At 34.0% G+C, this 23,168-nt stretch overlaps 7 protein-coding genes across 7 annotated transcripts; 2 read left to right on the forward strand and 5 right to left on the reverse strand. All coding sequences in view use genetic code 12, as the record gives it.

Moving 5' to 3' along the window:
- Positions 1–280: 280 nt before the first annotated feature.
- On the forward strand, positions 281–6,028 carry STT4 (1-phosphatidylinositol 4-kinase; the record flags this gene model as incomplete). Its single annotated transcript, XM_002548773.1, has 1 exon — positions 281–6,028. The coding sequence occupies one exon, from the start codon at positions 281–283 to the stop codon at positions 6,026–6,028; it is 5,748 nt and encodes a 1,915-aa protein (XP_002548819.1).
- Positions 6,029–7,477: 1,449 nt separating this feature from the next.
- On the forward strand, positions 7,478–9,913 carry FLC2 (flavin adenine dinucleotide transporter; the record flags this gene model as incomplete). The annotated part of the gene is made up of 1 exon (XM_002548774.1): positions 7,478–9,913. One exon carries the CDS (start codon positions 7,478–7,480, stop codon positions 9,911–9,913), a length of 2,436 nt encoding a protein of 811 aa, XP_002548820.1.
- A 313-nt stretch (positions 9,914–10,226) lies between these two features.
- Positions 10,227–12,134, reverse strand: CTRG_03118 (uncharacterized protein; the record flags this gene model as incomplete). Its single annotated transcript, XM_002548775.1, has 1 exon — positions 10,227–12,134. One exon carries the CDS (start codon positions 12,132–12,134, stop codon positions 10,227–10,229), a length of 1,908 nt encoding a protein of 635 aa, XP_002548821.1.
- Positions 12,135–12,422: 288 nt separating this feature from the next.
- Positions 12,423–13,853, reverse strand: CTRG_03119 (uncharacterized protein; the record flags this gene model as incomplete). The annotated part of the gene is made up of 1 exon (XM_002548776.1): positions 12,423–13,853. One exon carries the CDS (start codon positions 13,851–13,853, stop codon positions 12,423–12,425), a length of 1,431 nt encoding a protein of 476 aa, XP_002548822.1.
- A 959-nt stretch (positions 13,854–14,812) lies between these two features.
- Positions 14,813–16,351, reverse strand: ALK8 (Alk8p; the record flags this gene model as incomplete). Its single annotated transcript, XM_002548777.1, has 1 exon — positions 14,813–16,351. One exon carries the CDS (start codon positions 16,349–16,351, stop codon positions 14,813–14,815), a length of 1,539 nt encoding a protein of 512 aa, XP_002548823.1.
- Positions 16,352–16,817: 466 nt separating this feature from the next.
- On the reverse strand, positions 16,818–17,579 carry CTRG_03121 (uncharacterized protein; the record flags this gene model as incomplete). Its single annotated transcript, XM_002548778.1, has 1 exon — positions 16,818–17,579. The coding sequence occupies one exon, from the start codon at positions 17,577–17,579 to the stop codon at positions 16,818–16,820; it is 762 nt and encodes a 253-aa protein (XP_002548824.1).
- A 2,916-nt stretch (positions 17,580–20,495) lies between these two features.
- Positions 20,496–22,580, reverse strand: CTRG_03122 (uncharacterized protein; the record flags this gene model as incomplete). The annotated part of the gene is made up of 1 exon (XM_002548779.1): positions 20,496–22,580. The coding sequence occupies one exon, from the start codon at positions 22,578–22,580 to the stop codon at positions 20,496–20,498; it is 2,085 nt and encodes a 694-aa protein (XP_002548825.1).
- Positions 22,581–23,168: the final 588 nt, after the last annotated feature.

A 23,168-nucleotide genomic window follows, 5' to 3' on the forward strand; every position in this document is an offset into this window, starting at 1 on the left:
TTGTACAAGTCAAATCTCACATGTAACTCAAAATAAAAGGAAACTCATATTCGCAGTCGGGGAAAATTGCGATTATTAGGTTTCCATTCTAAGTAATTAAAGATTTGTCTTTTTTTTTTTTTTAATTCTTTGAAGACAAAATCCCATAGGACTGAGAAACAACAACGTAAAAAAAAAAAGAACCAGAATATAAACACAAATAAATACATTCTAAAATCTTCAATAATTTACACTTCTTGTAATTTTGTTTTTCATCTACATTAAACAAATTTGCTAGACCATGGATTACGCAGGTATTACCCGTGGCTCTATTCGTGGAGAAGCGTTGAAGAAGTTAGCTGAGTTGACTGTTCAGAACCAGCCATCCAGTTTGAAAGAAATCAACACGGGGATTCACAAGGACGATTTTTCCAAATTATTATCATCTACTCCAAGGATTGCAACTAAGCATAAGTTGAATGGAAACCAAGAATTATCCGAAGTTGCAATTGCCAAAAAGGAATACGAAGTTTTGATTGCTTTGAGTGATGCTACTAAAGAACCAATCAAAGTTACTTCCCAGATCAAAGTCTTGATTGATAAGTTCAAGGTTTATTTGTTTGAGTTGCCAGATCAAAAGTTTTCTTATTCGATTGTTTCCAATTCAGTCAACATTTCTCCATGGACTTTATTAGGTGAAAAGTTGACTACAGGTTTGATCAATTTGGGGTTCCAGAACAACAAACAACACATCGATGAAGTTATTGATATTTTCAACGAGTTTATTGACAAATTCTTTGGAAATACTGAGCCAGAATTGACAAATTTTTTGACATTATCTGGTGTTTTGGATGGTTTGATTGAACAAGCTAACTTCTTGAGCTTGTCTTCAAGAACATTCAAGATATTCAAGAGTTTGGATTCAAATATTGATAATTCCGATTTTTTGAATGACGTTGAAAATTATTCTGATTTCTTGTATGATGAACCAAACGAGTATCAAAATTTATTGAACCGTGATTATGTTATCAACTTGAGTCCAATTTTATACCTTGAAAGTTTATCAAGATTGATGTGTGCTATTGTCAATGGTATTATTGGTAACAAGGGTAAGTCATTGTTGCAGTATATTTTGGAAAAAGTTGCTAGCAAATATGAAGAATTCAACAACACAACCAATCATGCCATATTTGCTAAGGATAACTTGGATTTCTCCAGATCACATATGGATATCATAAACAATTTGACAGTTTTAGCGTTGCGCAAGTTGGAATTTTTAGATCGTGGTGAAACATATATTGTTTACTCTACTTATGATCGTTTGAAATTAGGATACTTGGCCAAAAGTCACAATTTGCAGATTTTGAGTTGTGGTATGTTTACCGATAATTTAGACTTGAAAACTTCAAAGAAATTGTTCAAGTCTTGTATTGAAATCAAAGATGTCATGTTAGATCCAGATTTAGGATTAACTGTCTTTGAATTTGGTTCTTTATTGGTTTATAAGGATGAAAGTGTTGGCCCATCGTTGACCAGAGTCTTTACATCCGTTATTGCCAATCCTAAATTGCAACCAGCCTATTGTTTGAAAGCTTCTAAAGCTGTTGGATTGGGTAGTAAGAAATTACCACAAGATAGCGTGGTTACCACCATTTATTCGTTGACCAATCTTTTATTTGTCAGCAATGAAGGGTTGCAGTTGCCTTCAAAGAATGCTCGAAGATTGCTTAAAGGAGCTGCCACTACCAATTCAACTTTCAACGACGCTGGATCTGGACGGGAAATGTTTGCTTCCCCAATATCATCAAGAAGAACATCCATTACTTCCTTCTCACAGGCTTTCAGTAAAGGTGCAAACTCAAGCGAATTTGATGAAAATGATTATCGTAAAGTTTGTGAAAATGCTGTTACTGGTATTATTGAAGTTTGTGAAGCTTGCAATGATGAAACTGTTCCAGCATTGGCATGCACCATTTTATCACAGAAGGTTAACAAGATAGATTCATCAATTGGACCATTGATTTTGAAGGGGTTATGTTCCTGTGCTCCATTCTTACCAGAAAGAGAATTTGTTATTCTCATTAGATTATTGAACAAATTATCATTTGATGCTTTAGAAAAGAAGAATTTGATATTGTTGGGTTATTTGAACGATAGCAAGATTTTACTTTCTGAGAAATTGGATGTTTCGAATCTGTTATTTACTGTATATCTTCATGAATTATTGCAAGCAATTATCAGTAAAGGTGATGTACAACAACTTGAACACCATAGATCTCATAATGAGATTAGTGAAGTGGGTGATCAAATTGCTGTTTACTTAAAACCATTGGCGGCATTATTGCCTAATGTTAGGTTAGGCGAAGCACCTTTGGAAATCAAAAGTACAGTCACCATTAATTTGTTTAGAAACATTTGGTTCAACATGGTGGTTCATGGATATAATATCAATTCCAAAAATACCAAAACTTTTAGAGATGAATTAGAAAGAATTGCTTATAATTCCCCACCATTAGCCTCAGAGTTATCATGGGATAGAACCGAGACTTCAATCGAATTGAATACTGTTTTGAGAAGAGGGTCATCTAATCATAATATTAAAGACCACCGTCATTACTTGGGTGCTATATTTGAAGTTCATCGTACTTTGTCGTATCCTAAATTGATGTTTTTATCTGCCGCTGTGTTTGTTGAGAGTTTGAGAGTTAGAAGTGGTAACTGTTCTGATTCGTTGTTATATTTTACTGATCCGACATTTAAAATTTCTGGTGTTGACAAGTACTTGGGTCATATTTCCTTCAAGATTGTGAAAGATTTTATTCTGTTAATCAACACAGGAGCAAATAAACAATTCAACTCTGATCAAATTGCTGAGCAATTGAGAACCATGTTGATTGATTGCTGTCACCCAGTTCCAGAAATGCAAGACGCGGCTATTCAATGCTGTGATTTATTAATCAGTAAAGTGCCATCTTCATTATGTCACAAGAAGAGTTTGTTTGCTTTATTTGATTTGTTGACTTTATTATTCCAAAGCATTGCTGACGGTGATGTTAATGAGTATGAGCCTACTACTGTGTTTAGAGCTAGATGTACTGGTATTAAGGTATTAATGTCAGATGATTACAGCTGGAGAGGTAGTACTTTCAACCGTTTCCATGATAAATGTAAGCATTGGTTGAAAATCTTGTTGCACAAGTGTAATATTGACGTCAAGAGTTTGATTCAATCATATATCACAGCTAATGAAAGTTTACAGTTTGATTATCCAGTTCAATTTGGTTTATCGTTTGCTTTGGAGATGGCTGGTTCAATTTCTTCTCATGACAGAGAAACATCTGCTATTACATTAGCCAATGCCAATACTTTGAACACGTTACCAACTATTGTATCTCAATTGTCTTGGAGAAGCAATTTTGTTTCTGAGATCATGAATAAATTACCGTTGCGTACTGTTGATGAAACTGGTATTGCGTTCAAGGCTATTAGAGAGAAGGTGTACCATATAAAGGGAAGATTGGCAAGCGCAGCACTTGACACGTATCCAAGCAATGATGAAATTATGAAATTGTTGAGTGAAATTGCTGGTTTAACTTTATTGAGTGATTCCAACAATGCTGAATTGGTGAGATACTTAGTAGAAATCCCATTCACGATGTTTATTCCTCTGATTATGATTACTGCCAGTGGGGTTTGGTTTGCTGTTATGAAGGATAAACCACAATTGTCTATTTTGTTGTTGAGTGAAATAGCCAAGAAATGGGAAGAGTCAATCAAGTTGCGTAAAGGGTTATTTAGTCAAGAGCATGATTTGGTTCATCCTGAATTTGACAGAATGGAATATGCACCAAGTAATAGAAATTTGGTTAACAAGACTGCTGAGTTGGCATCCAATAGTTTTGCCCCTCATTTAGAAATCATTAGATTATTTGCCAGTAATTTTGAAGCCACTTTAAATCAAAGTGACCATTTATTGAAAATCTTCACAAAATTTATAGAAGTTGGTTTAAAAAATCTTATTCATGCCAGTTATCATCCAATGTCTAGATTGGTTCGGTTTGAATTAATTAAATTTTCGTATGAAGTTTTACAATATCATATCAAGTTAGGGTCTAGAAGCAGCAGGTATTTGACCGGATTGATTTTGGATGGTGCATTAACTTGGTTTAGACAAAGAAGTGAATATCCATTTGGGGCCAACAAGTTAAAATTTAAGAGTGAATTGATTATTATGAAGGAGGTGTCTAGATTCACCAGTAGTATTAGTAATTTCAAACTGGAAAAGATTGATATGAAGGCCAAGATTTTGTTATTTTTCATGGATGATGAAATCAACAAGTTTACAGTTTGGTTGAATACCTTAAATCCAAATGAAACATTAGGAACATATGCCACATTGCAAATTGGCGGTCAACATTTGATTAGTGCTTATGATATTGACCCAATTTTGGCGATTAACTTGGCTATGAGATACAAGTTGAAGAATTTGGACAATTTGTTGCAAAAATTGATTATCAATAATCCATTGGCTGCTATCAATTATCCTGATGCTGTACAATTCTTTATTGGCATCAATGCGGGTACTCATATGCCTTCGTACCATTTGTTGTTCTGGGCTTGCTTGTCTCCAATTGACAGCATTACGTTGTTTTTACCACCCTTTGGATCCAATTCATTTGTATTACAGTATACTATGAGATCATTGGAAAGCCATGATGTTAATTTGACATTTTTTTACGTTCCACAAATTGTGCAATCTTTAAGATTTGACTACAAGGGGTACGTGGAAAGATTTATTGTTGAAACAGCCAAAGTTTCACAATTATTTGCACATCAAATTATCTGGAATATGTTGGCCAATAGTTATAAAGATGAAGATAGTACTGATCCCGATGAGATTAAACCAACATTGGATCGTATTCAAAATACAATGTTGAAGAGTTTTAGTTCTCAAGATTTGAAATTCTATGAAAAAGAGTTTGGATTTTTCAATGAAGTCACTAGTATTTCTGGTAAGTTGAAGCCATACATCAAGAAGTCCAAAGCTGAGAAGAAGGAAAAGATTGATGAAGAAATGGCTCTTATTAAAGTTGAACCAGGAGTATACTTGCCTTCGAATCCAGATGGTGTTGTTGTTGATATTAACCGTAAACTGGGTAAACCATTACAATCACACGCAAAGGCACCATTTATGGCTACCTTTAAAATCAAGAAAGATGTTTTTGATTATGATGAACATGGAATGAAGACGACTTATGAAATTGAGAAATGGCAAAGTGCTATTTTCAAGGTTGGTGATGATTGTCGTCAAGATGTGTTGGCATTACAGTTGATTTCCATATTTAGAACTATTTGGAGTAATGCAGGATTGGATTTGTATGTTTTCCCATATAGAGTTACAGCAACTGCACCAGGATGTGGTGTTATTGACGTGTTGCCAAATTCCACCTCGAGAGATATGTTGGGTAGAGAAGCGGTTAATGGGTTATATGAATATTTTATCACCAAATTTGGTCCTGAAAATCTGATTGATTTCCAAAATGCTCGTAATAACTTGGTTAAATCATTAGCTGCATACTCGATCATTTCGTATTTGTTGCAATTTAAGGATCGTCACAATGGTAATATTATGTATGATGACGAGGGTCACATATTACATATTGATTTTGGGTTCTGTTTTGATATTGTTCCAGGTGGTGTTAAATTTGAAGCTGCTCCATTCAAATTGACACTGGAAATGATTCTGGTTTTAGGGGGTAGCGACACCACACAAAGTTTCAAATGGTTTGAAGAATTGTGTATCAAGGGGTATTTGAGTTGTCGTCCATATATGGAATTGATTGTTAGAACTGTTACGCCAATGTTAGAAAGTGGATTACCTTGTTTCAAAGAAAACACCATAAAGAATTTAAGACAACGTTTTGTTCCAAGCAAGTCTGAAAAAGAGGCAGCATTGTATTTCAGAAAATTGATCAAAAAATCTATGGAAAGTTTCTATACTAAAGGTTACGATGAGTTCCAAAGACTCACCAATGGTATTCCATATTAAACAATACTATACATATATTATTAGTTACATACATTGAAATGATGTTTGATTGACGTCAATTGTTTGTACGTATTTACGCGAGATTTTATATTGGAATTAGATTTTAGTTTGGTCTAGTGACGTCATGTGACATGTACCAGATTTGCAGATACTGAGCGAAACTGCAAGTTTTTTTCTTTTGTTGTTTATAATACAAAATAAAATGAATCTCGTTTTTTCTGAAAGTAGAAATTTCATCTCTCATTGCAACCAATTTCTCCATCTGTCACTCAGTCAGTCAGTCACTCACTTACTTCAGTTGAATTTTTCTTTTTCTTTTTCTTTTTCTTTTTTTTGTAATCTAAGACACGACCTGGGTGTTTTAAGATTTCTATGTGTTACGTAATACCAAGAGTTTATGTAAAAAAAATATTACTACAATTGATGTAATTAAATGGGCTATGTTAATAATCCCATGTAATTTTGACTTTGTTATTTATTTTCGTTTTCTTCTCTCTGAAACATGAAGGGGGGGGGGAAGAGGGGGAAGACACATTAGCTATACCAGCACTGAATAGCTGACGCTAGATCAATTAAAGAGTGAAATTTCGTAACCTGACTTGACATCTTAGAAAAAAAAATTGTTGTGAAATTATCAACAACGTTTTGTGATTATTAGTTGTTGCAGATTAAGGAGGTATCGTCTATGCTATGCCTTTTTAGTGTACTAACATTCTGTCGATGTGTGCTCTTCCAGCCTGACCCCCCTGTCTACCCTGCCCCGAGAAACTATCTGAGGTCGTGTGGCTGTACCGATAATTTTTGGTTTAAAAATAGCTCATAAATTTTTCTGTTGTTGTTGTTGTTGTTGTTGTTGTTGTTATTTTCGTGGTGGTGGTTGTCTCTCACTCACTGTTAATGTTATTTCTTTTTTTTTTTTAGTCTGTCTTGTTTTCTCTCAGTAATTACTGCAGCAAGCCTTGGGTCAAAAAAATAAAAAACCTTCCCAAAATAAAATAAAATAAAATAAAAAATAAAAAAAAATTCTCACTACTTATTTACTGATTCCTACAAATCAATTATAACAACAACAACAACAAGTATTTTTTTTTTCGTTGTTTCTTTATTCTCCTTTTTCCAACCAATTATTTATTGATTTAGAAAAATACTTTAGCTATTATCGCTTTTATTTCAACCTTATCATCAACCACACCCCCTCTTATTGAGTGCCTTCCCCTTTTCATCTAATTTATCAAGCGATTTCATCATTATCACACATCTCTATAACGAGTGAGAGAGAGAGAGAGAGAAAAAAAAAAAGAAATCCCGATACTTTTACATCTAGATCAGGAGCTCAAATAATTTATCAATCGTGCTGTAAGAAACACAAACAATACAAGTATAGCTTGTTACAAGCACACAATCCCATCATATAACACATTCGCATCTGCCTGTCTATCTATCTACACGATGCTATTTTTTAAATCATTTATACTCATATGGGTGACAACGTTGTTGTCCCTAACTCATGCTGCAAGATATATTAAATCTTCATCCCTTTTAACATGTATGGACAATTCACAATTCACAGCTTCCTTCTTTGATATCGTCTTTTTTCCTGGTAATAACACTGTATATTTCAACGTCGTTGCCTTATCCTCCATTGATAATAAAACCGTTGGTGCCAATGTCAATTTGATTGCTTATGGTTTAAATGTTTTGCAAAGAAATGTTTCATTATGTGACATTGATTACGAAAATAGTGCAAACCTGAAAAATAACCCGCTTTGTCCATTAACTAGTGGTCACTTGGACTTGGATTCTAGTTATAAGCTTGGTACCTCCGTTACTAAGGACATTCCTGGTATTGCTTATACCATTCCTGATTTGGACGCCAGAGTTAGAGTTGTCGTTTACGACACTGATACATATGAACAATTGGCATGTGTAGAAACGACTTTATCCAATGGTAGAACTGTCCAAACCAAGTATGCTGCTTGGCCAATTGCTGCTGTTTCCGGTTTGGGGGTTATCACCTCGGGTGTTGTTTCTGTCATTGGCCATTCCAATACTGCAGCCCATATTGCTTCCAATTCTATGTCTTTGTTTGTTTATTTCCAATCCTTGGCTATCACTGCCATGATGGCTGTTGCCAGAGTCCCACCATTGGCTGCAGCCTGGGCTCAAAATTTCATGTGGTCCATGGGTATTGTCAGAGTTGGATTTGTTCAAGATATCGCCAACTGGTATGTTCAATCAACAGGTGGTACTTCTACTGATATTTTAAAATCTTCTTATCTTTCTATTTCCGTGCAAAAATTTGCAAAGAAGTTTGTTAAACGTTCTAGTACATATATTATGGATAGTTTCTTTGAGAATCTGCCAGAGATTGTTAGTCACTTGACTAAGAGGGCTAATATCATGTTGGATTCTGATTCATTTGGCTACTCAGATTCATTGGATCCTGATTTATACTCAACAGATGAAAAAGCCTCCGATTTGGCAGGTAAAATTTTGGTGTTGAGAGGTATCCAAAGAGTTGCATATTTAGCGGGAATTGAAATTACCGATTTATTTATGACTGGTATTCAATTTTTGTTTTTCTTCATATTTGTCATGGTTGTTTGTTTGATGTTGTTTAAAGCTGTCATTGAGATTTTGATTCGAAGCAAAGTTATGAATGAAGGTAAGTTTAATGAATATAGACAACAATGGGGTTTTATTATTAAAGGTACCTTGTACCGTTTATTGGTGCTTGCCTTACCACAAATCAGTTTATTGTGTATTTGGGAATTTACCTCAAGAGACTCTGCGGGAACTGTTGTCGTTGCCGTATTTTTATTAGCTGTCACTGTTATTTTATTATTGCAAGCTTCGATTAGAGTCTGGATCATGGGTAGAAAATCAGTACGTCAATTCAACAATCCAGCTTATTTGTTATTTGGAGATGGTAAATTCTTGAATAGATTTGGTTTCCTTTATGTCCAATTTCGTGCCGACAAATATTGGTTCATTTTGTTTTCATTGACTTATATTTTCCTCAAGTCTTTATTTGTGGCTGTTTTGCAAGAGCACGGTAGACCACAATCCGTTATCGTTTGGGTTATTGAATTAATTCACATGGTTGTTGTGATTTGGATTCGTCCATTTATGGATAAGAGAACCAATGCGTTCAATATTACCATCAGTGTTATTAATTTCATCAATGCGTTATTTTTCATGTTTTTCTCCATGGTGTTCAATCAACCAAATGTTGTTTCTTCAGTTATGGCTGTGGTTTATTTTGTTTTGAATGCTGTATTTGCCTTGTTTTTGTTGTTATTCACCATTATTACCTGTGTCCTTGCCTTGTTGTACAAGAACCCAGATACCAGATACCAACCTATGAAGGACGACAGAGTTTCATTCTTGCCAAGATTTGACAACTCTAAAGGTGATTTGAGTAAAGGAGGCATGAATGGAAGCGGTGAAGATATGGAATTGATGGCATTGGGTGCCACTGCAATGAAGGGTCATGAACACAGTAAACCAATTGACAAGCAACAAGGAACAACGGTGCTTGAAGATGACGATTCCTATGATGAAGGTTCACCATCATACCGTAATCCTAGTGGGCCAGGAGGTGCAGCTTTGACCAACACTTCCTCCAATTATGATAGAGATTCAATAAGTTTCATGGAACCAACGGAGCCAAATTCCACCATTGTTGGTAATCCATATAATGCTGTACCGCCATCGTCTTCTGGTGGTAGAAGCGCAACCAGCAATTCTGGGTTCAGCTATGGTACAACAGGAATGTACACCGGAAGCGTAGCTTCACCACAAAATCAATATTCACAAAGATATGGAGCAAGGCAGGATAATAGTGGTTTTTACAATAATGATAGCAGAACCAATTTTAATTAAATCCAAAGAAATGAAAGAAACAAAAGCAACTTATTACTCCAGATATATGTAAATATGTATTAATATTTATGTTGGATTGATTCTTATTATTAGTATTTACTTTTTCTTTTTTCTATTTCTTTTACGTGTCTAGTTATTTTATTTTATTTTATTATTTGAATTTAATCATTTGCTTAGGGAATATATATATATATATATATATATATATATTATAGAAAAAAAGAAGAAGCAAGGCAAGCACCAAGGATAATTTAAAACGAAGGTGGGATCATTTCAATTTATATTTCTGTCACTATACATTAATGACCATCATCTAAGTTGCTTCATATTCGTCATTACAGAATTTTGGTTCACCAAAAATGCTATAATGGAAAATATTGTACCACGTGATTGGCTGGCAATTTTTATCATTTTCGTTAGCTAAAAACTGAACCAGTCGTTTCTTCCTCTTCAAAGCTTTACCAGTTTGTAAATTAACCACTTGACTATATGATTTATGTCTTGGAATTTTATGCTCTTCTTCTTCAAAATTGATTAATTCCAAAGGTAGTATAAATCCTTGATCTGGGAAAGATACTTTTGAATCCATTGGTTCATAAAATTGATTTCTTTTATTAATATATTCTTTACCATCATTAACATAAATTGAAGTTTTACCTAATTTATCACAATCAGAATCATAATTTTCATCAATTCCAATATTATCATATTTATTACCTCCATCTTTATCAGTTTTTGGTTTTTCTTCTTGTTTTTGAAATAATCTAGGATTGAATTTATACAACAACATTTCATTCTTCTTTCGTTTTAAAGAATCAGCCAATAAATCAGTTTTATCATCTAAATTATCTAATTTATTTTCCATTGAATTCATTAATTTAGTTTTCTTTAAATCAAAATTATCTTTAATTTCTTCCTTTTTAAGCATCAATTTTGTAATTTTATAATCCATAGCATCATCGAATTTCTCATCAAGTTTTTCAATCGATGCTTTTGGATCATGTACAAATCCTTGTGAAGATTGTTTAGTTTTTTCCTTTTTATATCTTAATTTATCATGAATTTGTCTTAATGCTTGTGATTGAACAAGATCCTCATTGTCTTGATTCAGACCAATCAGAACATTTATGGATTGTGAAAGTAATGGCTTCTTTGATTCTAAAACTAATTCAGATTCATCAACATCATCACCTTCAAGTATTGTATGTGGATCAGGTTGATCATGATGAATAATTTTTTTAAATGCTGGTAAGATATGAATCATTTGATTTTGAATTTTCAAGCAATAGCTACCTTGTTGGTTATTTGGATTTACATTACAATATACCGCATGAATCAAAGAATCATAATTAACTTGTTTTAACCATATATTAGCAAATTTATCAAAAAATGAAGAGATACTTGTATTACTTAGGTAATTTTTAATTGAAATAATTGGAGAATTTGAATTTCCTGATGATGTTGTAGTTGTTGTTGCTTTTAAATCCGGAATTGTTTCATTAAACATAAATACAATCATAGGTTTCATTTCACTTAATTGATTTCTAAAAATTGGTAAATATTCACTAGGTAAACTTAAAACACTCTTGTGATAAATATTTGAAGTTTTATTTTTAATATCTTGAGTATGATGAGGAATTCCAGGAACAACCATATAATAATCAATTAATGTTAATAAATTTGGCATATCAAATGGAATACTTCTAATTAAAAATTTATTTAAATTATTAATTTGATGATTTTGATTTTGATAATTTTTAAATAATGAATTAACAATTGATGGAGTAGTTGTATTAAATATGAAAAAAGTTTTAAATACATCAGGAATTAATAATTGATCAGTTGATGTTAGATTCATCCATTTTTGACTTGTTGTTCCAGAACTATCATTCATACTAGAAACTAAATTCATTAAACCTAAGGTTTGAAACATAGTTGGATTAATTAATTCTCTAGGAATAAACAATAAGGTAGTATTTTCAACTTGATCTTTATTATTATTACCATGAAAATCATAATTCATATCAATTGTAGTAGGCAATGAAGATATACTCATATTTTGATACGGATTATTAGCTGTCATTAATGATTGTAATGAAGTAAATAATTTCAGCTTTGTTTCCCTAAGTGAAAATAAAGTAGGTTTCACAATATTTGGCCATTCTGGTGGTAGAACTAAACTTTGAACGAAAGCAATAAGATACCAATAGATTAAAATCATGAAGAAGATTTTGACAAACACAGATACGAGATAGGGAATAGATATTAATAAAAAAAAAAGAAGTAGTAAAAATAAAGTAAAAGATTTCCAAAGAAAGTTCTTCTTGCTTTTTATTAAATGTATCTTTAGTGATATTGTTTGTTATAATTGGATGGTATTCTTTTGATATTCTTCTCATATTATCTTGTCCCAGAAAAACAATTGCTGCAAAAAAAAAAAAAAACATTCATGGCTAGAGAGTGAAAACAAAACGTATACAAATAATTAATATCACAACGTTTTTAATGTCTAAAAAGTATATACCAATATTTTATTCTTTCCTCGGTATTGTTCTTTCTCCCATTCTTCATTCAATTGAAATAATTCACCATTTTGATTGAGATAAAATTCCTTTAATTGCTCTTCTTCTTGATCAATTGATTGACGCTTGCGTCTTTTTGAACTAGATCTTCTTACTGGTGCACCACCATCTTCAATAGCACCACTCGGTTTTGGGGCAGCAGGAAGTTGATTAAATTCATCATTTATTCCCTTTCTGCTATAATCAAAATTCAAATCTTCAAGTAAGTTCAATCTTGAAATATATAATGTTGTAACAAACATCACCATATTTGTTACCCATAAAAATGTAGATATAATAACAATGGCACCCATACCTCGTCTCATACTCCAAATATCATCAGTTCTGTAATCTATTTCAGGGAAAACAGTTGTAATAACGACAATAAATGCAGCAAATTTACAAATGGTGGCAACCAAACAATAGAAACTTCCATTTCTAACTTCATAATTAATGATCTGTAAAGCAAATAATAACGCAATAACTAATGAAATAATCCCATCGGCTATTAAATATCGATAATATCCTCCGGCAATATCAGAATCGTGTTGTAATAATAAAGAACTCAACACAATTTCAACAACACTACAACATACTTCAAATATGTACAACACAAAATTGGCACTTATTGAAAAATGCTCATCTTTATATTGTGGTCCAAACCTTTCTCCTCTGATACTGATAACTGGACGATTCATCACTTGTTTAATCAAATGTCTTTCTAATTGTTGTTGCGGTGTTAAAATGCTTGCACTATCACCTGTTCCAGAAGCACTACGTGAATGTGGTTGCAGTCGAGAAAACGTCAGGGATGGCTGAGGCATGGCAGGTAAGTTACTATCATTATTGGTAGGATAAGGAGATGTTGTACCTGCTCTTGCAATGCTACCTTTCGGGGTCCTGTCCTTTGGTGGAGGGACAGGTGGTGGAGACGGTATCGGTGCTGGTGTAGGCGTTACAGGGGATTGACTTTGTGTTTCCTTAATATAACCCAAATGATCCTGTGGTACTTGAACAGCAAATGAATATTTATTTCGTACTTTCTTTGTCTTGGTCATGTCCCTTTTTGGTAAATAAATTGGTTCTGGTGTAATTTCCTCCTTAGGTGGTGAATCATGTTGTCTGCTAGTATTATCATCTTGTTGTTTTAATCGACTGTATTTATTTCCTTCATTGATCTTGGTTGAATATAAGGGAATTATTGTATCTAAAGTTAATTTACTTGATGATACAGTATCATCAATATCTTCAACTGGTCTTGTAGGGGTGGTATTTCTTGATCTTATCTTTTGATCAGTTTCTCCATAGTCAAATCTTGAAACATCACTAACTACTCTTATATCTTCACCTCCGTAGGGTCTAAAGGGAGGTACTGTCATTTAGTCTAGTATTTTGATTGTGAATAAATTATATTATAATATAATGTAATATAATAAAATATTAGAAAATGAACAAGCAAACAAAAAGTAAAAAGAAATAATGTATAGGAATTGCTTTTCTTCTTCGTTGTTGATTGGTAGTTTGTTATTAATTAATTCTTGATTCTGTTTTTTTTTATGCTTAATATTAAGGTTTTACCAGAGTTGTCATTTGAAACAAATCAATGCATCTTTGTAACCAAGTACACGAACCTTTTTTTATATTGATTTTATTTTTTCCTTTATATTAAAGAGATCGGCTCTTGATTGCGAATTTCCTAATTAGTGCATTTTACAAACATGTTAAAAATCGCATCATGATTCAGATTAAAGTGAAGGAGGAAGAAGGAAAATACATCAACTATTATAAATTATAACTGACTGGTTTTTTTTATAAGATCTAATAAACATACTTTATATATATAAATAGTCACATTGGTATTCATTACAATGAATTATGACATGATAAACTATTTCTAATTCTAGTATAGATACTTTTTTTCACGGTTTCAATGGCAACAGTCACAACTATTTTGTTCTTCTTTGTGGTGATCAAGACAAGGTAACAAAGTCGTCATTCGATTTAACAAATTGTGATCCATATAACATTAATTGGTTTTAACTTGTGTGGGTTAGTTCATTGTAATGAGGATTTTGCAAAGTCGATAGTTATTCGTTTTTATCCAATGATGCTGTTGACCCATGTCATCGCGATTGTGTATTAAACCACTCTAATGTGACAACTAAGTTTTAGTAGAAGTCTATTAACAACACTTCCGACTTCAAATTGAGTTAAAATCTGGAAAAAACCACTCACTTACTTTCCCCCATCCAGTAACTTCAGGAATTACTCTGAGTAAATATAGATATATGTATTACAGTATAAATATTACGATCATTGTAAGCAATCATTTAGCTAATTAATCCATCTTGACAAGCGCACCATCAAACAAACACATAGTCAAATGGGCTAATCTTGGTGGAGGGTATTCTGTATCTGGTTTCAATTCCAAGGTGTCAAAACTTTGAGCCAATCTAACCAATATGTAACCTGCTTCGGTTAAAGCAAATTGTTGACCTAAACAAATTCTCGGACCCCCGTTGAATGGTAAGTATGCCCAACCTAAATTTCTTGTACTTGATTCAAACCATCTTTCTGGTCTAAACAATTTAGCATCTTTGCCATAATGTTTTGGATCAATTTGTGTGCCAGAAATGGAATATTGAACAACTTCATTTTTTCTAACTAAAATCGGGTCTTTTCCATCTGGACCTCCACCTCTAGGTAAAGTTGTATCCTTAAGTGCAAATCTAGCATTTCTTGGAACACTTGGATGCAATCTCAATGTTTCATTCATCACGGCTTTCAAATATTCACATCGTTTTAAACTTTCAAAGGTAATCTCTTCAATGCGAGATTCTTCACCAAGACCAAATTGGGATTCGACATCTTCTCTTAATTTGGCCCAAATATGTGGATTCCTAGCAAGTTCAAATACCGCAAATGACAACAACCCAGCAGTGGTATCTCTACCAGCTAATAAGATATTCAATGATTGATCTCTCAATACATTAGGGTCTCTGGTTTGTTTAACCAATTCATACAAGAAAACATATCCACTTTGCTTTTCAAGCTCTTCAGGAGTAGCATCCAATGCCTTTTGTACATAATAATTGGTAAACTTATGAACAATTTCGTTACATTCCTTGAATTCGCTATTATTAACAAACCAATATAATTGTTGCAAAGCAACTCGAGTAGAAATATACTCTTGCGCTTTATTGAATGCTTCCGCAAATTTCTTTCTTTCCTCAAGCTCGGTTTCCTCGTCACAACCAATTGATGCACTTTTCAAAGAGTTCACTGATTCACCAAACAAAAACTCAGTAGCTGAATCAACGGTGAATCGGAAAAACAATTCCTGGATATCAAAAAACCCACCTTTGTTCTTGAGGATATGCTTTTTCAACAATTGGAAATGTGGTTCTAAAGAAGTGACATGGGCAACTTGTTCTCTTGCAAACTGTGGTCTCAACATAGCTCGACTATGTTTCCAACCTTCTCCATCCAAAGTAAAGATTCCATATCCCAACAATGGTTTGAAAAACTTAATTCTACCACCTAATGAAAAATCATTAAATTGTGTTGCCAATAAAGCTTTGATATTTTCTGGATCACGTGTAAAAATCACGTGGTTGCCGAAAGTATAACTTGAAAATGTGTCAATATCGTCTGGGAAACGGGAATTGATTAAATCAACTTGCCTACCAATCCTTTTAGCTTTAAGAAAATCACGGCCAAATTTAAATCCATAAAAACCATCAAGTTGTGTATGAGTGAAAGGTTTGGCACCTAGTTTTCTACGCAAGGAATTTGTATGAATTGCAGATACAATCCAATGAAAAATTATAAATGCAGGTAAAACAATATACCAATAATGTAAAACCTGTTCAATCATTATTCTATCAGTGACTATGGAAATAAAACTCTTGCAACCAAACTTTGAGATTATTGTCACTATTCAAAGAGAAAGTATATTCTTTTATTTAGCCTTTATCTTTACACTTGACAATCTTGGTGAAATTGACAAAGTTTTATACCACGGTTGGAATTTCACACAGGGAAAGTCGAACAAAAAAAAAAATAAAATGGGCGTGATAAGAAGGAGGAGGGGCACGAGATGAAATTACAACGAAAGGACCCGTACAAGGCGGGGAATTACTGGTTTGACTAATATATAATATAGCTATACAAAGAAAGAATGGATAATGTGTTTTTATTTCTTTTTTTTTTCGTTTTCTTTTCATTCCCTTCACACTTGGGCGTTGTAATACTTTGGATTGTAATTATACACACATCTTGTGTGTATACACATACATTATATTAGCCAATTGATACAAAGCTATATATAAAGCAAATTAAAACTAAACTGCAACTGACTGCAGATATTGTTGTTGGCCTTCTGGATGTACATAAGGCGGTGGTGGGTCTTGTTTTTCAAGTTGAACAGGAGTAGCCGATCTTCCGCGGCCAGAGCTGGTACTACTTCTTCTACCTCTTTCATCTGTAGATAATTGTTCTTGATGTGCATCAACTTGTGGATTAGTTTGTTGAACATTCTCCCCTTGTGGAATAGATTGTTGAGCATTGTCACCTTGAGGTGGGTTGTGAACATGAACTATATTAACTGGTGGTTGCTGCTCATGCCTATTCCTTGAAAAACCACGCCAAAACATAAACATCATTGGCCAATGCCACATTCTTCCAAAACCAAATCTGCGTCTATGATTCACATTGACATTTTTGTTTATATTAACATTCTTGTTCCTGTAATTGTTTTGTTGGTAATTGCTTCTATTCTGTTGATCAGATTGTGATCGGTATTGATCATTGCCTCTGTAATTTTGATAATTACTTCCTTGTTGTTGTGAATTTGAATATCTTGATTGGTTTCCATTTTGTTGGTTGGAACTGGTAGCATAATTTTGTCGTTGATTTGAACCAGAATACTCTCTACGTTGGTTTGAACTCGTACCAGAACTACTATATCTATTATTTGACGACCTCCTGGACGAACCATAACGTGAACCATAGCCTGAACCATAGCCTGAACCATAGCTTGAGCGATAACTTGAACCGTATCCTCCACCGTAGCCGCCCATTCTTCCATATGATCTTCCGTACATTGTTTGTTGAAATTTTATTGTTAATCTATTATAAGTAAATTGTTTATTGTTAGAGATAATCTAGGGGTGAACTTAATTATATAAGTTCTTTACGTGGTTATTTATACTTGGGATTGTTTTTAAGTAAAATCTAGACTCGACCACGATGACTACATTATACTCCTCCTTCTCCACTTTGTACATTATTCCTTACAAGAGCTGTGCGATCATGTTGTGTTTATTACGGTGGTTTATTGTTTCATAAAAGAAAAAGAAAGAAAGAAAAAATGAAATCAGTGGTTTCATGTATCATCAATGACGTACGGGATATATAATATTTTTTTTTATGTTTTCCAAGAACAATAGTGAGATGATGGCTCCAGCAAACAAATGAAATTCACGCACAATAAATAAACATGATCAAGAATGATCAAACATGCGATTTTCCCTAATCCAAACATGAGTTCTAATACTAGTTGCGGAATAAAGTCACGAGAATGAATTTTGGGAAACAACTTGGAAATATTCTTGATTGTTGTCGAGTATTGGAATCATGACATATGTCATTTTGAGCCCATGGTTCAACGGAGATTATCCATAAGACTAAACCCGTTTGGAAAAACGAGAGCCACTTCTCTCTTTACTCTCAAGCCGATTCTCCCCGGATTTTTTTACACACAGTGATCGGGTATCATTGGGAATATATCGATGATGTTTCCATGGTTCTTCTTTAAATATTTTCATCACAGACATGTCATTTTTCTATATGGTAGTTCAATTTATTTATATTCCCATTATTAAATATAAATATTTTTTTTAATGTAAGGTTCAAGTTAGGACCCCATAATTTGCTGCCATTTTTGTAATTACATCTGTTGCCTATATGCATTGAATAAACGTCAATATTAGCTGCAAACTTAAAGTTTGTTTGTTTGTTTATTGTTTATTTTTTTCTTTTTCTATAGAAAGTAGTTTGACATTTCTTGATTTGTCTTCCTCAAAGAGGCAATGCTACAAGAAAAACAACTCTTAACTGAAAGTTAGCGATTCTCTGGTTGACTATCTCATCATTCCTTCCGATTCATGCTAAGGCACAGTCTTGTCTATATGTGTTTTTGAATCTAGATTCGTTGACTTGTAATTTATAATGGTATCGGCATGTGCCATGTTCTCTCTATACACAATCTATCAACATCGATAGTCCTGGACGTTGATTTTGGTTCTTATTGCTAGATTACAAGAAATACCTATGACGTATACAACAACCAATAGGGGATATATATTTCCACCGGATGTGAACCTGGCTTTTGGATAGACGTACTACACACATTAGAATTGAATTCACAAACTCCACAGTATAAAAAACTAGGTTATATCTTTATCTTTGTAATAAAACTGTACATTATATAGATGTTACGTGGTATGTTCGAATCAATTCATCAGGTTTGCAATTTCACATTGTGGTATACTGGTGCTTCTTTTACTAGTTATATATTAGCCCAAATGATGCTCTGTGATATATTGATAAAATAATCTCTTTGTCTGTGTCTCACTACACTGACTAATTCACCTTTTTACATTAATTCAATCATAAGTATCAGCCGGGGCCATCTGCAATGTCAAATGTGGAAGTGGTGGAAAGAACCAAATGATGAAGGGTTGGCCCTCCTCCCATCCACTTACCACCTCTCCTAATTAAAAGGAGAGGGACGAGCTGGGCCCACAAGTGTATGTGTTTGTGGGGCCGACCCAGCCCGACTATGGCCCTCTTCTTGAGTTGCCATATCGCGTCCCCCTACTGACCCAAGGGGGAATAGATAGAGGATGAACCAGGAGGGAAGGGTACTGGTCGACGGTCCTCTACCTGGTCCTCTACAAGTAGTGGTTTGTAATAAACCACCACTACTACTGATCGGGATAGGTTAGTTCAATATCCCGATCAGTAGCTTTTAAAGATAGTGATGACCAGTCACAATCTTTTGAAGAACCTTCTCTAATCAACATCGCCCCTTTGTGTATATGTTGATCCCTTGTGTAAGGTTCAAGATAACATGTGTTCCCAAGTTACTATCTTATTTGGAAGGTTCTTCTTATGTTTGTGCCTCATACTAAAGGAGCTATCAGTTGGTGACTTTTTTTGCAACGACTTAACCAAGTAACACAAGCAACTACTACTGGGGAACATATAGTAATAACTGATGGAGAACATATAACCTCTTATTCTTTGTAAACTTGTTATGGATAATGGATTGTAATTCCTTATATTGAAGTTAGTATTTGCAGCCATGAATAAAACACATCAATTGATACTTACTTGATAAAACTGATAACATATATAAATGATTGATATTAATTGTTGATAAAACAAAAAGGAAAAGGAAAAGGAAGTGTTGTAAAAAAGTTTTTTTTTTGAAAGTTGTTTTTTTTTCCCTTTATAGTTGAGTTTTTTTGGTGTATTTGTGTAGGTATTTTTTATTGTGCATTATATGTTTAGTGCTACCATATGCCCTGAAAATCAAACAATTTCGGAGTCTATTTGTATTTGTGTGTGCAACAAACTATCAAGTCAATACGCCTAATTTAGTTTTGTCACGCATCTGACTATGATTGTTACCACGAAGCAGTAATTTACACAGATTACAATTACAAAAAATTTAATATTTCTGTTTCTTTCATTTTCATCAAATATTGCGTGGCAGGCAGGAAGCTTCCGTAATGTTAAGATGTGATGCCTGCTTCATCTTTAATTTATTATGTTTAAGTTTGTGCTGTGGTGTTTGTTTATCTTTGAAAATCATGTCATGTGTAGAGACTAGGTAAGTGTCATACTGATGGACTTTATAACTCATTTGGTACTTCCTTAAACTCGTGTACGGCACTTCATTCTCGAATATATATTTGTTTCTACTGACAGTATCTACAAACAATATAAACTAACTAGGCCCAGACTTGTAATTGTTCATAGAAATCAACTCTCTTGTGATCTGGGTTAGTAACGTTATGCCCAGCGAAATAACGTAATTCATCAACCATAGCTGGATGACCACAAGCGACAAAAGCAATTGATCCTTGAGATTCACTAATTTCATCAACAATAAGATCTTCAAGTGATGGTCTTCCTTCTTTGAATTCAATATGAGCCAATCTTGACTTGATTGACTCCTTATCGTCGTCCCCACTTTCCTTGCTGTCTGATTTCTTATCCACATCACTGCCGGTAGACTGATCAGGACGAGTGACATAGATAATAGTGTGAACATCAGTGCTCTTCAACTGTTCGAGTTCATCATTGAACCAAGTCAAAGAGGGGTAGTCTTTAACAATCCAAACCAACTTCATAACTTTCTTGGAGTTCTCCAGTGTTTTCCTGGCCATATACATAATTTCAGAATAAATACCAGGAATACCATTTCCACCAGCAATGAACACAGCAGTATCCGCATATCTAGCAGGAGTTGGTTCACCATATGGACCTTCTACTCCAACAACAATAGATGCAGTTTGATCTGGCTGTTTAGCCAAGTATTGATACAACCCATGTGTCATTCCCCCCTCGACTTTACAAAACAACATGATATTTTTATCATCGGGTGAATCAACAAACGTGAATGGATGTGATTGCCAGAAACAAGAAACACGAAAGAATGATATAAATGCATGGCCACCAGGAACAGAATACCAGTACCGCGGTTTGGGGATAACAACTTTGATGGTATCGTTGCCAATTAAAGTGACTCTTGCTTTGGGGAAACCAAACCAGAACAACCTCACAATTCTAATCAATCTATCAAAACACCAAAGTGCAATACTGGCGTAACAGAACCAAACATATCCAAGATCATCAACATGGATCCACGTACCCACAATATAAATGGCGACCATAACGATGTGTATGAACAAAAACATTTCATACCATCGTCTTCTGAAGAAAAGCATCGCCTGTAACCAAATCAATCCACCAGCAATAGTAGCAATAATACCCCAGTAGAAGTAGGGTTCTGCTGCCTCACTAGAGTAATACTCACCTTCCAAGATGGTAAAATTCACAGAGTGAATTATAACCAAGGCAACCATCACTCTAGCGATGTGACGATGATACGTCATAAATTGGTTGTAGCTCATCCCAGTTAACCATTGCATGACATTATTTCTACCACCAAAAAGGAACACCAATGGCATCATAACGGTAGCTACTATACCAGTCCTATCAGCAATGTTACGGAGTCTGAACAAATATGCAGTTTCATAGATAGGAACTTCTTTTACGTAGTGCAATTTGATGCAATGGACAGCAATGATATAAGCATAGAATCCAAGAATAACAAGCGACTCATATCTCGATGGAATCAAACAGTCAAAGAACTTCAATAATGGCAATTCCTGTGCTTTTCTCTTTCTGAACGTAGCTGGCATCGATACATAAGATCTCCACCATGTGATAGGAGCAAACGTTAATCTTTTGATTAAACCAGGAAACAACACTTTAGACCAGTTGACAACACCTTCAATAACCATCACCAATAACCAGTACCCCAAAGCACCGGCACCATAGTAGAAAGAATTGTCATAATTACCAAAGAAATGATCATAGGCATCATAGTACAACAAAATCATGGTTCCATTAAATTTAAGAGGAACATCAATAGGAATACTAGCATTGAAATCGGGAATCTCTTCAAGGTAAACTGCATTGTCCAAGTAATATTGGTAAGCTTCCTCGAACCAGCCTTCAGAAAGAGTAATGTCACCATAATCAAGACAAATTTTAGTCGCAGTTTTGTCAACGCTAGTGGTGTTTCTGTTATTGTATGCCATACATCCAGCAATCGTAGCCAATGCATTCTTGTTTGAACATTTACATGCGGTATATAAAAGATCATCACCGCAAAAGGTAGCCACGTCCAGTTGATAATCGCATGCCCAATAAACTAAACCATCACCCATAAGAGAAAATTTTGCATTATGGGCTAATGAAATGGATACAAAATATGAGATTGTAATATAATAAATTGTTAGCAACATTGTACCGTTGTAGATATATAAAAAGTCACGTAGGGGGAAGAACAATCAACGAAGAACTTGAAAATTTTGGAATATTCACTCGATTTATAAAGTAGAGTCAGTTTCCAATCTCCTCATGTATCAATCCACCCCTAGGAGTTAATTAGCATGTCGAAGAGCAAAATACACATGTTAATTCCAGCCAATGAACAAAGCTGCAAATTATAAATTAATAGCTCATTGTCATTTTTACAAATCATTACAGGTAATAAAGAATTAGTTAATAATTTATGCATTGTACTTCTCTATCTTTCTGTCTCTCTTCCTTCTTTCCCCCCCCCAAAGTTATCAAACCTTATACCTATTGTTAAAACTAATTCATGGAAATTATATTGAAAAGAATGTTTCTCCTCGTATTGCTGAGATAATTTCTTAGATTCTGCAGCGTGTTAAAGTACATTCATAATTACTCACATTGGCATATATCATTTGCCTTACTTACATGTCCACCCATTTGGTTTCTCTCTTGTGATACAGAAACTGATGAAATGCTTAGTAGTTTATCTATTCCATCTGTAGATTCTCCTCTTCTTTGTCGTTTTTTTTTTA

The sequence above is a fragment of the Candida tropicalis genome (genome assembly GCF_000006335.3).
Source record: "Candida tropicalis MYA-3404 genomic scaffold supercont3.4, whole genome shotgun sequence".
Lineage (NCBI taxonomy): Eukaryota > Fungi > Ascomycota > Pichiomycetes > Serinales > Debaryomycetaceae > Candida > Candida tropicalis.